General features: G+C 35.5%; 1 protein-coding gene across 2 annotated transcripts in view; it reads left to right on the forward strand.

Annotated features, from left to right (window-relative positions):
* Nucleotides 1–16,892, forward strand: part of car (vacuolar protein sorting-associated protein 33A) — a 302,059-nt gene that overhangs the window by 78,775 nt on the left and 206,392 nt on the right. For both annotated transcript variants that reach the window (XM_090373474.1, XM_090373475.1), the window contains exon 6: nucleotides 15,491–15,607. In XM_090373474.1, the coding sequence (XP_090229600.1) occupies nucleotides 15,491–15,607 (117 nt within the window). The remainder of the gene's footprint in view (nucleotides 1–15,490; nucleotides 15,608–16,892) is intronic.

Consider the following 16,892-nt stretch of genomic DNA (forward strand, 5'->3'; position numbering starts at 1 on the left):
CATCAGAAGAAAGATGTTATTACTGAACTACAACCAAGATCCAAAGCCAGTCGACCCATCCTAATTGGTCAATATTTAATGATCCGCATTGCATGACCTTTAGTAGAAACAAACCAGAAGCAACTAGGCCTGCAGGTATTAGGTTAATGGAACTAGCAGAAAACTGGAATATACAACTCCACCAAGAACCATGGTCTGTCATCGTGTTATCTTATGACAATTATTTCCACCAATGGGAAAAACACTCTTTAACGGGTATTAACATCCAACAGCTGCACATTGCACATATGCAGTGTTATCCTGACTTCGCTAAAATATATACTGGTGGATCGAAGTCTGAGAGTGGATCAGGTGCAGCAGTGGTATTCCATGACACTATCTTTCTATATCACTTCCGACAGAATGCAGTAGTTACACCACTGAATTATATGCTTTAAAGCTTGATCTGGAAAACATTTTCCATCTCTCAATCGAAAAGAGCATAATCTACACAGAATTGCAAAGTGCCCTATTAGCAATGCAAATGATTTCCCCACCTACTCATCCATTGCTACAGCTCATCAGATCAGAGTTGATTTGTCTCACAGATCATCGGCAAAAGGTTGTCTTCCGCTGGATCCCAGACCATACTGGAATACCAGGAAACGAAATTGCAGATGATGCTGCCAAGCATCCATCCAGCATAGCCCCAATGAATTTTCTGGTCCTATTCAGTGATTACAAAGTGCATGTACAAAATATATAAGGAATGATGGGCACTTCAGTGGCAAGCTCATATTCATAACAAACTCCTTTAAATTAAATCTGTACTGTAATTATGGGCTTCCAATTTCCGCACAAACAGACAAGAAGAGGTCCTGGCCAGAGCCTGAATAGCCACATTCATTTGACCTATCTATTCCTGTTATCTGGTAATGACTCTCCACAGTGTTTACATTGCGTCAGAACACTCGCAATAAAACACATACTCCTGGAATGCACCTTGTATAAAAGTTCCCGTCTGATTTCATTCACTTCTCTCTCAAACTTACAGGAATTGTCACAGCCATATAATAGGCGAAAATTCAAACATTTCAGAATTTTTCCTCTTTCTGAAACGAATAGGTTTCTAACTGCTTCCTTAGAAGCCAATAAAATTATTATTAACTACTATGATAGGTGCAATATGGCATAAGTGGCCTTTGCACCAGAAAAATCCAAGCACAACAACAGTTGCCTTACTGTTATATGACAGTAAGGCAACTATTACAGAAGCAGTGTTTATGGTTTCTGTGGTGACAGCAGAAAGGATGGACTGCTGATTTTTGTGATTGAATCATATCCATCTTTAAACATTCTAAACCACCTGTGAGCTCTGCTCTATGGAACATATATAGATTGAACATAAGCCTCTTTTAACATTTTGTATCCTTTAACTGATGCTTTCTTGAGACCGAAACAAAATTTGAGAGCAGCATGCTGTTCCCCATGTGTCACATCTACTGTTACATAGGCGAAACTGAACAGGCATAAGCTTTACTGATCACTGTACTGCTTGCTATTTCTAGCTGACTAGAAATAACAAGCAGTACAGTTGTTCATGAAAAATTATGATCATTCTTTATTGAACAGCCCTTTTATAATTATCTCATTCATAATTAACCATTGGTAAATGATTGAAGAAAGAAAAGTTTTTATATAGCATATGCATTAAAAACCAAAAGGTTATTGCTCTGCAATCTCCACTTCTTTATTTTCATGTCTTTATGCAGTTCTTTAAATTCACACCAGATTTGTAATTCCTCCTGATTATACTGAAGAGGATAACTTCACCCAGTTATCCTCTGACTAAAGACAAATTTCTTTGCATCATCTACCTTGCAGTTATTTCTTTGGCATCAATATACTCTAACTTATTAGGATTGATTTCTGATCAACAGAAACTATTCTCTGATGGGAAACTTTGTATCAGAAGTATCATCATTTATTCTGCCAATACCAATACTGCTTTCATTACCATGAAAGCAGTATTGGTATTGGCAGGATAAATGATGCTCGTGTGTCACGTCTCCTGTTACATAGGTGAAATCAGTATTGGTGTTGGCAGAATCTATGATGCAAGCCTGTACACCAAAAAAAAAAAAAAAAAACAACACTTTCACCCACTTCATTTGTTAATCCTTTTCTGATAGTATTTCAAACCCTTCTTTAAATATATTTAAACTGCTTATTTCAGGTAATTGATGTAATAAAATTCCAGTAAAAGTTTATTCGAACATCATCTACTGTATGGCTGAAGGTAAACTTTTCATAGATGCATACTGCAGACAACCTTTTTCAAGTTAATTTATCTTATTGTGAAATAAGACTAATGTTACTATCAGTGTTTTATTTACTTATTCCTTTAAAGCCTTAAACACTTCAGTTAATGTGTCCAGTGTCTGGAATCTAGTTACTACAGTTTATAGTACTCTAGTCTTTTTTTGGTAATTATTATATCTTTTTGTGCCCTCTAACTAATCTTGCTGCTAATTCCCACAGCCTTTTTCAATAGGTTTGGGTTCTTTCTAAAATGAGATTTCCAAACCTGTATTCGGTATGTGGCCTAGTCTTTGCTTTACGGAGGGATGATTCAGCCATTTGATAACGAATTTGACAGTCCTTTAAAACTATGAAATTCTGTGCCGCCACCACCACCAGTTATGTTCTGTTTGTTTTCCCTGCTCATGGACTATCGCACGGCATCGCAATTTCTATTGAAGTAAAGCCCTCTGCAAAACTGCCAAGTCGATCTTGTCCCATTCCTGCTGGTAGACTTTCCACAAACCTTCAACAGTTCTGGGGACAGCGGTTTCCAAGAGCTCTTTTCAAAAGTCCGAATGCGTAAAAATCCATGGGTGTGACGCCAGGTGATTTAACAGGTATATCTTCAAATGGGATCGAACAAATACCTGTCACCACTTCCATTCTCTGCAAAAAAGCACGGGTGGAACGTGACTGTGGCTGGACGCCTTATCTGGTGCACCCAGACCATTTCAGCATCAGAACCGTACAATGTGGGTATTTCACGTTCAAAAAAACGGCTGTAGAACTTCAGTCTGGTGATACACTGAGTTGGCTTTCATGTTTTTATCGACTCTGCGCAACTCAAATTTGCCGCTATAACAAAAACCGGCTACAACTATATAACCTCTGCCAAAACTTTCCTTGCACTGATGCGCCCATGTTGGAAAGGCCTTGTCACCCTGTGGACGATAATAAATTGCCCGAATTTTTTTGCAGTAGGAGAGGTACAACCACGCTTCGTCCAGTGATGCTATGAATTTCCACCTTTCAGCTGCCAGATATTTTTCATCGAGTTTTCGAGCATTGATCCGCCACTCTTCAAAGTTCCTTACTCCTAGATAGTGTACGAGAGCTCTTTTGTGCTTCTTCTCCAACATGTTTGCATCAGTGCAAGGAAAGTTTGCAAATTTTCGTTGATTATGCGACAAACGGTTGACTGGAATGTTCCCATACGCGACACTATAGCTCTTTGGGTTTTTGAATTTTCACGAACAACAAGTAACTGCACTTTTCGTACTACCTCCCTCATTCGACTTGGAGCAGGTTGCAGTTTCTTCTGTGTTTTCTGCCCACTTGCAGCAGCTTCATGGAATTTTCCTTTGCCGTTCAAAACCTTATGGGTACCAAACTTCAATACACTAAAATTTTTTGACTTGCACTTATCAATTTTCGCATAACTGTACCCTTCTTCAGAAAGTGCGGTTATGTAACCTTCCAACTATGGGTCCAATTTGCAAGGTACGTTGACATTAAAACAACTGATACACCTGTTCATAAGGTTTGGGACTGCCTGCGGGAAAAAAAGTTTACATTGCTGCAATATGTCACAAGCAGGATTAATATCAAAATCGTTATCAAAAGGCTGAATCAACCCTCTGTATACAGTCAGATAATCATAGATGATTCTGCACTGCACAATTTCCACTAGGTCTTTTTCATTATTATCTGCCTTGAGTCTAGTGCTACCTAAATGGTATTTTATTCAGGGATTGCTCCACTAACATGTACTTCCATTTATCAGTGTTTAACTTTTTGCTATTTTTCAACCGATTTTAATTTATCTAGATCAGTATAGATTCGTGTCATTAGCCACCATTATTACCTTTGTATCATCAGAAAAGTAGGACATTAAACTTGTAATGTGATTTTTAAGTACATAGCTGCCAACTGTCTGAATTTAAAATGGAGAATCCTTAAGAACCCTTTCTCAATCTCAACATAGTTTTTCTCCATATTTTTTGCAAAAAAATAAATAAAACTATAAGTTTTGAATTTTTAAAAGAATTTACAGATTTCTATTTATTTTCATTGAAGAATTGGTCATCAGGCATGCTATACATTGCATGATGTAGGGAAGTTGTAACACAGGAAACAGCAGTTTTCTTTAGTGTGTGATGTGCCCATAGCATTTCATCATACACTAAAGAAAACTGCTGTTTCCTGTGTTACAACTTCCCTACATCATGCAATGTATAGCATGCCTGATGACCAGTTCTTCAATGAAAATAAATATCAATTAATGGTGTAATTGATATTTGCTTTTGCTCTCAGCATTACGTTTCTTCTAAACAACTGCCTACTATGTACAGATCCAAATCTGCCCTACAATGTAATATTGTTCCCACATGTAAGGTTCCAGTGCCTCTGTAGCCAGGTGGGCAGGAGCAGCAGTGTGTAGCACACGCTTCTTGATTAGACCGGGTTTAGAGCCCATGACCACCAAATACAGAGGATGCGGAAAGATCAGGGAATGACTACCACATGTCCCCGGAGCAATATGGCCTTAGTTGCTAATGCTCCTAAAAACCAAATAAAAAAATAAAATAAAAATAAAACGTGTAGGGTGGTGTCCTCCAAAACTTTTCTCAGGCTTTTTCACTCTGTTCAAAAGAAGGCAACAATGTCAATTAATAAGCCATCTCTTACAAATTCCCCTCATTCCGCATGCCTTTTCTGTATATACTCCCATGGGCACTATTCTTCTGAATTAGCTTCTGTAGTTCCTCCTCTCTCTCTTCCAACAAAGTCTGAATGCATTCCACAATGAATCAGAATCCATTTCTTGTCCAATTTCAAACTCATAAACCAACTTTTCGTCTTTGTAATTTATCCTTTCAACTTCTCTTTTCTGGAACATCCTTCCTTCATATATTTGCTGAAAATTACCATCTGCCGAAGTTCAAGCGTTTATGATTGAGGTTTTTGTAAAAAAAAATAAAATTTATATTAAAATTATCTTTCAGGAAGCTGTCTAAGAAATATGGTAAAAAATTTACATATATATGTGTAAATAAAAATAGTAGAGATAAGAGAAGTTGTGGAAATAAGAATTAAGTAAGAAAGAAGAGACAATTACAGGTAAATTGTTATTAATTACAATTAAATATCACCCTCTTAATGTATCAGGATAGCCACTATATATAACAGCAATAGTCTGATCTTACATAATATCAAAATTCTCTATAATAAACTTTTGGGCAACAATTTCCTTCCAGCCTTCCTTATACTATCATTTTAAGAAAGCACTCCATATCATAAAATATAAAAAGATGCTTGACCACCAAACTGGTATTAACAATATTATTGTTGGTTGCTATCTTATTACATTCAGGCTTGTGCATACTGTACAGACAATAATAACCCCTTAGCCTCTTTGGTGTTTCACACTCTAAAAAACTTGTGCCCACCAATTAGCTAACCCAAGGAGGTATTAAGTTTTTATAGTCATTTCAGTTTTTTGCGTTTACTTCTTATTTTTACATATTATAATATAATAACATTACTGACTTAAACACATGAAGCATACTCCCAGACCTATGTCCAGGGTCCTACTATAGGAACGTTTTCACAACCCCGAACTTCCCGAGTACACCTATATTCCCTTTCTTCCAGTTACTTTTTACTGTCCTTTACCCCATAGTTTTTATTTCTCATGCACAATTAGGTTGACCAAAAGCAATATCGAGATGCTATTTTTCTGCTTTCACTTGTTTTGTCTCCAACAAAGTTTAGTCTTTTTATGCTACTTTGTCAGTTTAATATTTCTTATCTATCCTGGGTTGTATGCTTCATTGGTTTAATTGCTGCTGACCTTCCCATAACACTATGTAATGTTAACCTTAACCTTGAGCTATTTATTCTCCTCCCACACTTGGGGTTGCTATAACATGTTATAAATACTCCGGGGGGCCTAATTTTTCAATTATTTTGAAAAATTACTGACACAGCTCAACATGGCAGTTACTTCCCCCTCTATCTATCTCCCGACACCTGCTCGGCACCACAGTAAGTTTATCTTTGTCTTGGTCCTTCATTTTAAATTCCTCTTGCTTAGATTCCAATATTTTATTTTATTTTATTATTTTCTTTTGTGTTCTTCGGTCTTTGTCAGGTTGGCTATGAAATATACGTCAACTTCTTACTTACCGCCGCATTTCATTTGGCTTCCGCACACACTTCTACTTCATTTCATTATTTTAAAAACCTTCTATGTATATTTCATATCAGAAACAGAGGCCTTACTTTTTGCCATATTTCCTTTTTGGCAGTTGACCCTTGATGAAGAGGTTAAAATCATGGGATCAATAGCATTAAGTACTACTATTAATATATTACTTTTATTTTTTTTTTCAGGTACCTATTGATTTTTCCATTGTTACTACTTCCGGTTTTGCCAGCTTTTCTCCATTTCATCAATAATCTACTTTATTTATATATATATAAATGTGTGGTTTGTAACATAAATAAAGTGCCTGTGAAGATTTTGCTTCCTTTACTATTGCATGGAGTGTTTTTAAGCACTAGACATGTGATAACTTTTATTTTCTTTTTTCTGCTTATTTTGCTTCTTAACAGGTTAATATTACTACTATATATATATATATATATATATATATATATATAATAAAATAACAATAGTATTAAGCAGCTAAATAATCATGGAGGGTGGAGTGTAACAGTATGAAAAGGAAGATAACGTTGATTATTGATCAGGGACACTGCATTGGCAAAACGTACCCTACAGCCATAATGTGTGTGTGTGTATATATATATATATATATATATCATATATAGAAAGTGTGAAGAAGAAGAAGATTTTTGTTTACAAAATATTGAATCTACAGTATACACCAGAGGTGAACTCGACTAAATGGATAAGGAATGTGGCAATATATGGTATGAAAGAGACAGATAGTTGGTAACTATCTTTCTCTTTCATACTGTGTGTGTGTGTGTGTGTGTGTGTGTGTGTGTGTGTGTGTGTGTGTGTGTGTGTGTGTGTGTGTGTGTGTGTGTGTGTGTGTGTGCTTAACTTATTTATATTTCATTACTTTTTAAAATTATGGTATTACTTGGGAGCATCAGGTTTATAGTGACCCCCCCCCCAACCAACCTGCTAGTTATATTTAAATCTAGCCCTCATATGGATAGCCTTATATATAACATAGATACATATAAAAACAACAAAATTAATGCAAATCTAAAGAAGATTAGAGACTTTTACAGAAAGTTGGAGAATTAGAGAATACTGGAGAAATTAGCAAAAGTTACTGAAAATTAACATTCTCCCTCATGGCCATACATCTACTTGCTTTGAGCAGACATATAGCCATACCAGAGGAATGTATTATACATGCCCATTTCTGTAATCTCTATACCAGTTTTGCTATGTTAACTTTACGTAATTACTTAATTACTTGGTGAATAATTTGGAATAAAGTGAGGTGTTTTTTTTTTTTTTTAATATATGTACTTAATTTTAAATAAACAGGGTGGTTTACATATATGACAGCAAACTGTGATAGGAGATTCAAAGCCCTATGGGTATATATTAGATTAAAATATTGTTCCTCACCTCCATATTCTGTGGTGGTCGGTCTGAAAATATTCAATTTTCCCGCCGCCTTTAGGATTTGTCTGTTGTACTATTTATTGCGCAGACAAACTAGGTTTTATCCATGGTGTGATAGTTTATCTTGCCGTGGGCAAAATTCTAATGCGCTCCATTCCTGAGAGTGATCTGGATGTTAAATTATAATTTAAAGCTTGGGAAAATTTATTTTTGCTTGTTTTATTGTAGGAAGCAAATACAATATAATATCAATTTTTATATTTATGTTTAATGCATTAAATTAAGCTAAAAATATGAGAAATAATAGAAATAAATTTTTGATAGATATAAAATTGATTATAAAATTAAATTAAATATAAAATAAATTGACATGATAGATATTAAAATTAAACTAAAATGAGAAATAATAGAAATAAATGAAAATAAATTGAAATGAGAGATATTAAAATTAATCATGTTATCTGTAGGGCGTGGGCCGGCAATGCTTTTCTAAGGCATGACGGCCTTGTATATGCCCCTGGGATAACTATTTACCAATATAAATACAACCTCCTCCATTGTGAAGCTTAACCCTGTGGTTTCTGATTATATTCCGTGTTCGTAAATAAATCTCGTTTTTGTGGAATGCAGTATACCTGTATAGTGATGATGACCAGTCTATTTACATTCATGATGTTAATAACTGTTAGTGGGGATTTTGGTTTTGGACATCCAGGTACCGTGCAGATAGGTGACGAGCCTCACCTACACACAATTTTTTTTTTTTTTTTTTTTTATATGAACCCCAAACACGAGAGGTATTAGAACCTATAGTACTTAGTACCGTGCTTGGGTTGGAGGTTGAGAAGACGAAAGAAGATATTTGTTGACATTGGACTTGAACTTCTGTAGATTGTAATTTTCAGGAAATACGTATGAAGGAAGCTTGTTCCAGAAAACGGCAGTTGAATGAATAAATGAGGAAGATGAAAAGTTGGCTCTGTGGGTTTGAAGTTGGACAGTAAATGAATGTTGGCTGGTGGTGGCATGTGTTCGGACCGTTTTGAAAGAGAGAGCGGGAATTATAGAAGCCAATTCAGAAGAACAGTGCCCATGGAAGTATCTGTAGAAGAGGCATGCTGCAGAAACAGTACGTCTATGAGAAAGCGAGTGGAGAGACTCTGTTAGAGATGAATCATTAATTAACCTAACTGCCCTCTTCTAAATGGAATCAAGAAGCCTGAGAGAGGTTTTGGGGGAACCACCCCAGATGTGGGAACAATATTCCAAGGCAGGGCGGATTTGCGATTTATACAGAGTGATCAGCTGTTTGGAAGAAAAGTAACGCTGAGAGCGAAAGAGAAAACCAAGTTTTTTAGATACAGAGGAAGCAATATTTGTAATGTGCTCGTCCCACGAGAGATTAGAAGTCAGGGTAATCCCCAAAAGAGATATATCATTTTGCCTAGAAATCAGAGCGTCGCTAAAGATAAGCATAGGAGCAGAAGAATCCTTTTTGCGAGATATAAGACAAGACTGAGTTTTAGAAGGGTGGAAATCAACTAAGTTGTCTTTGCCCCACTGGAGAATTACATGAAGATCGGCATTTAAGGAATTGGTAGCAGATTTTCGAGAAGTTGAAGCTGATTGAGCAGGACAAGGTTTCTCAAAATGGAAAGTGGAATGCAATGTGCTATCATCGGAAAAACTATGGATAGGATTTCCAGTCAATGGAAGAAGGTCATTGATATACAAGAGGAAAAGAGTGAGGGAAAGAACTGAACCTTGGGGGACACCGGCATTAGTGGAGAAGTTAGAAGACAGAGAGCCATCTACCATCACCCTCAGTGAGCGATCAGAGAGAAAACTGGATAACCAATTACTAAAAACAGTTGGCAAACCATAAGATGGAAGCTTGTTTAGAAGACCTTTATGCCAAACACGATCAAAAGCCTTTGAGATGTCAAGAGCAACTACTTGTGTTTCACCGAACCTTTCCATTGAATTAGTCCATAAATGGGTAACATAAGCCAGAATATCACCAGTGGATCGACACTGATGGAATCCATACTGGCGATCGTTGATCAGACGGAAGGTTTCTAGGTAGTTTAAGAGTTGGCGGTTAATTGATTTCTCCATTACTTTAGAAAGAGTAGAAGTAATTGCAATGGGACGATAATTGGATGGGAGGGATTTGTCACCCTTTTTAGGAACTGGCTGGATATGAGCAAATTTCCAAGCAGAAGGAAAAACACCTTTGGAATAAGAAAGTGAAAAAAGGCGGCAAAGAATAGGATTAAGTTCAGGAGCACAGGTTTTGAGAACAAGTGGAGAAATACCATCAGGACCTGGAGCTTTCTTAGCATCAAGATTCATCAAAATCCTTCTGATATCCTTTTGACGGAAGACCACAGGAGGCATTGAATGGAGTGTGTTAGGAATGGTGGGAGGTGTTTTACCAAGATCATTAATACATGAGCTCGAAGAAAAATGGGATGCTAGCAGGTCAGCTTTATCCTTGGCTGAAGTGACAACAGAACCATCTGGTTTGGACAGAGGTGGGAGCAGAGATGGGCAAAAGTTGCGGCCAATAGCTTTGGCAAGAGACCAGAATGCTCGGCTACCATTATCATGTGCAACAGTATCAAAAACTTTCCTAAAATCCAAGTATATGATATCAAAATTATTTTTTACATCCAGTTCTTTTGTGACCACATCATAATATTCAGTCAAATTGGTCAGATAAGACTTCCCCTTAACAAACCCATGCTGTGTGTGAACTATAACTGTAGTCTTGTCTAGATAGTCCTGCAATGCTTATTTAACCAGTGACTCCATTATTTTCTCTGGAACAGAAGTTAAACTAACAGGTCTGTAATTACTCATGTCACCCATGAATTAAGGATACATCTGCATATCTGCAGCTGTGAAGACTTCTCTTGAGTCCAAGGATGCTCCCATAATTATGGCTGAGGGTTTTCTTACTTCCTTTGCTGCCTGCTCTGATATAACCAGTTAGATCCTATCCACTCCAGGTGCCTTTCTTATGTTTAACTTCAATAATTTTTCCTTCACTTTGCTATCAGTTGTTACAAAATCATGTAGCTCCCTCTTAAAGTTTGATAAGCTTTTGGCCTCCACTTCCCTACAGACCTCCTCATATGTGAATGTAGATGCAAAATACTTATTCAGTTTGTCAGCTACCTGAGCAGGATAATCGACAGTCCATTAATATCAAGTGGACCAATCTGCTTTATCAGGCCTTGCATTTTTCTTCTCTGCCATGAATCTGATTAGTTCATCTGATATCCATGTAGGCTTAAACATTTTTTAGTTGGTATGGAAAGCCTAGTAGCTTTTTAGAATTTTCTGTTGGTAATATCATCAGTTGGTCTCGCTGTATAGAATTTAAAAACTGTCCGAGACCACTGTAGTCACCTTTACGATATCAGAAACCCTTCACTTTTCCCCTGATGGTAGTTACATCTTTGAGTACATTCCACTTCAGTATGATCCCACATCAGCAGTGTGAACACCGCCACATAGTGGTTCTTTTATCTGCTGCTTCTTAATTCATGAATAATCACTGCTGATAATCGGATCAAGAGTATTACTCCCTGTGGTTGCCTCTCGAACATGCTGCTGTACAAAACTCATCCAGTAAATCCGCAAAAGTCTTGCTAGTGTGTGAGTGACCAATCCACAAGTTTCGGTCCGATATCTGGGAAGTATAAATTCCCCATTATAAGACAATCTGATTTACTGGTCCACTTAATAATCTCTGTACACTTGTTCATTGTACTCATCAGGGTAATTAGACCTATAACACAATTCTACTCTCAACATTGTTTTCCCATTGCTTATGTCACATATAACTGACTCAACATTGCACTGTCCACCAAAGTCAACTCGATGAAATCACTACCTTAGATTTTGTTTCTTAACTAACGGCATAACCTTTCCTACCTTCTTATTTTGTTTGTCCTTTGTGTACACATTGTACTCCCCAAATTCCAATTTTGCATTCCTTGTATCTGTGTGACACCGTGTCTCTGATATCCTAAGAATATCTGCCTTTGATGTCTTGACCAGCACCTCAAATTCATCTGATTTATTTACTGTACTCCTAGCATTTGTGTACATTCAAGTATATATGCATGTTCTTACTCTTAGTTACTCTAACACACGCCCTGTGTATTTACTTGTTCCATCATGACTCACAGCAGTCCTTGAAACCCCAGCACCTTGCTTTCCAGGCTGCTGCTCATTCAAATAGAAGCAGTGCAAGAATAACTTTCACTTCTGCCTTCAACTACTGTTAATCTGTGAATCCTCCCAAGCTAGCAGTTTTATGACCAGCCTAACACTACTTCAATAGCATCAGCAAATATTCTTGCACCCTTCCTATTTAAGTGTATCCCACCCTGTAGAAGCATTCTCTCCTGTTAACAGTTTCCTATTCAGAAAATCACCAGTATGAAATATTGTACTAAAATGTTATATGAATTCTGTAGAAGAAAAAGAATTGTAGCTGCTATTATTGGATTACAAAACACATTGGAATACAATGGAAAATATTAAAGAAAGATTTCTTGCAATTAAATTTCCTATTCATAAATCTTTGCATGATCTAAATCAAACCATTTGTGGATATCAGAGACTGATGAAGAAATAGCATAAAATATACTGAAAGTTTTAGAACTGGTCAGAATAGCAATTGAATCTATGAGTCACAATGCTAGCTCATCACTTAAAATGATGCTATTATTTTAAGTGATGAGGGTGTCTTCAAATTTTTAATTAAGGCTTTATAGGAGAACACTTCAGAAATAAGTGCAAAACTCCTTGTTGCATTAAAACAAATTGTCCATTAATTTTATTATTAAAATTTCTTTAAGATACCACTTGGCTTAAGTAGATGAAAAGGATAATTACTTTGTTTGAAAGGTGAAATTATCAGAAAAGCCAAAATAATCATTAAAAGAATTTTCAGTTATTCAGATGACAAGAATGTTGCTCCAGAACCAGGTGAAGAAATCTTGGAAATGGATCAAGGTGGTAGTGTGAGTCTGAATTAGCAATCAGAAGAATCAATCCATAAAAGCTTGATACCAAGCAATTAATTTATGATGACTTCCCTCCATTATCCAAAGAGATTAATCTATATGAAGCAACAGGAAAGAACAACCAGTTGGAAAGAACTGAGGAATTCCTTAAGTGTAATTTAAACCAATATCAACTTAAAATGAAAGGAATTTCAGAAAATTTTATCCCCAGAAGAAGGGCAAGATTATCAGATCAATCAGTAGACTATTTATGTTTCTTGAAACATTACTTCTTGAAATGTAATAAAAATTAATGCATGAACATAGTTGTTTTCATTTTGATCCTTAAATGCCATACACTTTGTTGACAGTTATGATTCAGATAAGATTCATCATATGGTATTCATTTCAAAATGATTTTCATTGTAATGCTAAAGAAAATTATCATAAAAATATCGATATCAAGTATTTCATTGGTAGCTATAGTAATCAAATTCTCAAATTCATAATACACATTTTATATTACATAATAATAATACATAGAAACAGAATAATTTACTTTGAGGTTTTTGTAACATATTTTTTTTCTGAAACTAAGTAGGACAAAATTTCTTGTCACTAAGGTTGACAAAAGATTTTTTCTTACTTCTATTCAGTCTGCTTTTTAAAGGAAATTTAGAGTTGATATTTGTATGAAAAATATTTAATAATAATTCTCATATAAAAATTGCTTTATTTCTTGAGGTTTTTCGAGAGATCTGGAGAAGGCAAAAATAAATTAGCGAATTCTTGAGAAAGAATATTGCAGAAAAGGGGAAATCTCGAATTTAAAGAACAGAAAAAAAATTCGAGAAATCACAATATGTAACCATATTAAATATTATTACGTCACTGTGGGCATATTTGGAAAGTAGAGTGATAAGCAGATTTCATCTGCCTTCACTCAAGCTGTTTGAAATCTTCCTCCATGAAGAATGGTCCTATATTCCTCTTAAGACAATTCAAGATTTATGAACCTATTCAACGTAGAATATAAGCTGCTTTAAAATAAAAGTGGCCCAACATCATATTAGTTATTTCATGAGAGTGCAGTTGATGAGTTTTAAGAGTACTTCCTTTAAAATAGTAAATTAGCTGGGCCTGCATTTTGAACCACCACTTTCAATTCCTTTCTTTTATGCAAAAAATTTAATGGTAAAGGCAGTCTAAATATACGTGCACTTACCCAAGTGTGAACATCCATACATGCCATCATACATCATAATAATATATTGAGATCTTTTCTTGTTTCACAAACAACAGATATATTATTTCATTAGAGGATAACCCAGAATTTTTCACCTAACAAATATCCCAATGCTTAAATTAATTGCAACAACTGTATTGTATACCACTGTGGGTAATGTACAATATAGTTTTTAATGTATGATACCACATTACTGTGAGTAATGTAGTGTTATAACTACTGCAGTTTACTGGAGTGCGATAAAATCCTTATGGCTATGAGTTAATTTTCATCTGCAGAAATAATTTTATTGCTCCTCTTGGGCATTTATAGAACTACACTGAATTTTCAGCTATCTCCAAGCAATATGAGAAATATTCAAACTCTTTAAAAAATTTAACACAGGCATATTTGAATTTGGCATCAGTATTACAATGGCCAAAGAAGGAGGAAAGAGATGATTGCATTAACCAGAAAGTTTTTATTTTTTATATCTCAGATCACCTACATTATATTCTTAATGCCAGAAACTGCTTGCCTATTTCTGTCTTGAATATTACCAGGCTTTCTGCTTTGTCCTTGATAGGTAATTTATTCCATTTATCTACAACACACTGCATGAAGGTAAACTTCAGATATCAGTCTTCCGATGCTTTGTAAAATTTTGTATTTGTCTGCTGATTCTTTCATTTTTTTTTTTAAATTCCTTAATGACTTTATACAACCCAATCAGAAGCCCTCCCCACACACGTCCCACCACACAAAGATGTCTAATTTATGTAATAACCTCTTGTGTGGAATATCTAAAGCTTTACTAAAATCCAAACATGTAACAGCCAGTTATTTCTTTACAGCCATCAGTTTTTTGATAAAACTTACAGAGTCATCCCTTTTCAGATAAGACATTACTTATTTATAAAAAGATTTAAAAACTTGAAATTATAAAATAGCTGATGCTGGTTTTGGCCTTTACAAATCAAGACTGCATTGTCCTTTCTCTGTTGTGATTTCATAGCAAGCATGATTTAAAAAGTTAAGATAATTATATTTTCTTAATGCTCATAGTAGAACAGACTTAGCCTTCACCAAGACTTACCATGTTTGAAAGTAGTGCAGTACCAAGCAAAGTTTGTTCTGCTGGGAGTATTAAGACCATTGCATTAACTACAAGTTTTAATTCATAAGATTTTTATATATGATATTTCATAATAGTTGAATTGCTAATTTAATTTTCATTTGTCCTATAAAAATTTCATTATTATATATTAAAGTGAAATTCATTATACAACCTACTTAAAGTTTATTATTATTATTATTTTTTCCTTTCCTCTCTCTCTCTCTCAGGAATGTCATATAGAAAATGATATGACCAGTATGTATCTAGCAGCGAAAGCATTAATGACAATACAGACCCTGTATGGAGTAATACCATATGTATATGGGAAAGGGAAATGTGCCAAAGTAAGTGTGGATTGTATATAATTGTCATTTTGATTCAAATCTTACGGCAGGTTTTATTTTCACTGATACAATAAAACATCATGAAGTCAGTTTGTTAACACAGCTGTTATGGAATGATTAAGGCTTAAAAATCAGAAAATCTAAGGAAAATATTTGCTGTCATTTTGAACAAATGGGTTTGGGTGGAGTGGACTGGAAGCTTAAAATGCATTTAGAAGACTTCGATCTGAGATGATATCTAACATTAATATGTTCTCTGTTCAGGCGGAGTAGAGTGACTGGAACCTTAAAATGCATATAGGAGACTTCGATCTGAAACTATATGGAACATTAACATGTTTTCTGTTTTATTTAGATTGATGGTTCCCTAACTGGAGTGACATGCAAGACCCCTACTAGCATTAATTTTTCTGCAGATCCCAAAGCTTAAAAAAATTTAGTCTATAAATTCTTACAGTTTTTAAATAATTATAAGAAATTTCAGACATTATTTGCAGGCCTTCTTGGAGTATTTCATCAGAACCCCCAAATGTTCATGGATTGCCATTTGAGAAATGCTGCTTAACATGATTAAAAGAAATTAAATCTCATTTCAGGAAATCTTTGGCCTGCACCAAAATTGTTGTTGTTACACAAGCAGAGCCGGAACTAGGCAATCATACATCTGGGGCCGAAGTAGTACTAGTGGCATGTGATGCAAGAAAGCAAGTGAATGAGCTTATGCAGCATCAGACAAAGAAAAAATAAAAAAAATCACACCATTCCCTCCAAATGCCTGTCCAGTTCCTTCTTAAATTTATTCAACCTATCAACTTCCACAACAACAGATGGAAGTTTTGTTCCACCAATTAACCACCCGCTGTCTAAAGGCAAATTTCCGCACATCTATTCTACACCCCTCATGAACCTCCCCTAAATATCAGGAGAAAGATGCTGCTGCTGAACTATGCAACCACGATCCAAAGCCAGATGACCCAGCCTAATTGGTCAATACTTTATAATCCACAGTTTACAACCTTCTATAGAAACAAACCACAGTCAGTTCAGCCTGCTGGTATTAGGCTAAAACAACTAGCAGAAGATTGGAATATACACTGTAATAAAATTTTACAAGATCCTATAGATCACAACCCTCCATGGTCTGTCATCATGCCATCTTGTGACAATTATTTCCAACAATGGGGTAAACACTCCCTATCAGATACTAACATCCAACAGCTACACATAGCGCATACTCAACGTTATCCTGACTTCATTAAAATTTATACAGATGGATCAAAGTCTG

Source organism: Mastigoproctus giganteus, chromosome 5 (genome assembly GCF_048544385.1).
Source record: "Mastigoproctus giganteus isolate SK-2022 chromosome 5, ASM4854438v1, whole genome shotgun sequence".
Taxonomy (NCBI): Eukaryota; Metazoa; Arthropoda; class Arachnida; order Uropygi; family Thelyphonidae; genus Mastigoproctus; species Mastigoproctus giganteus.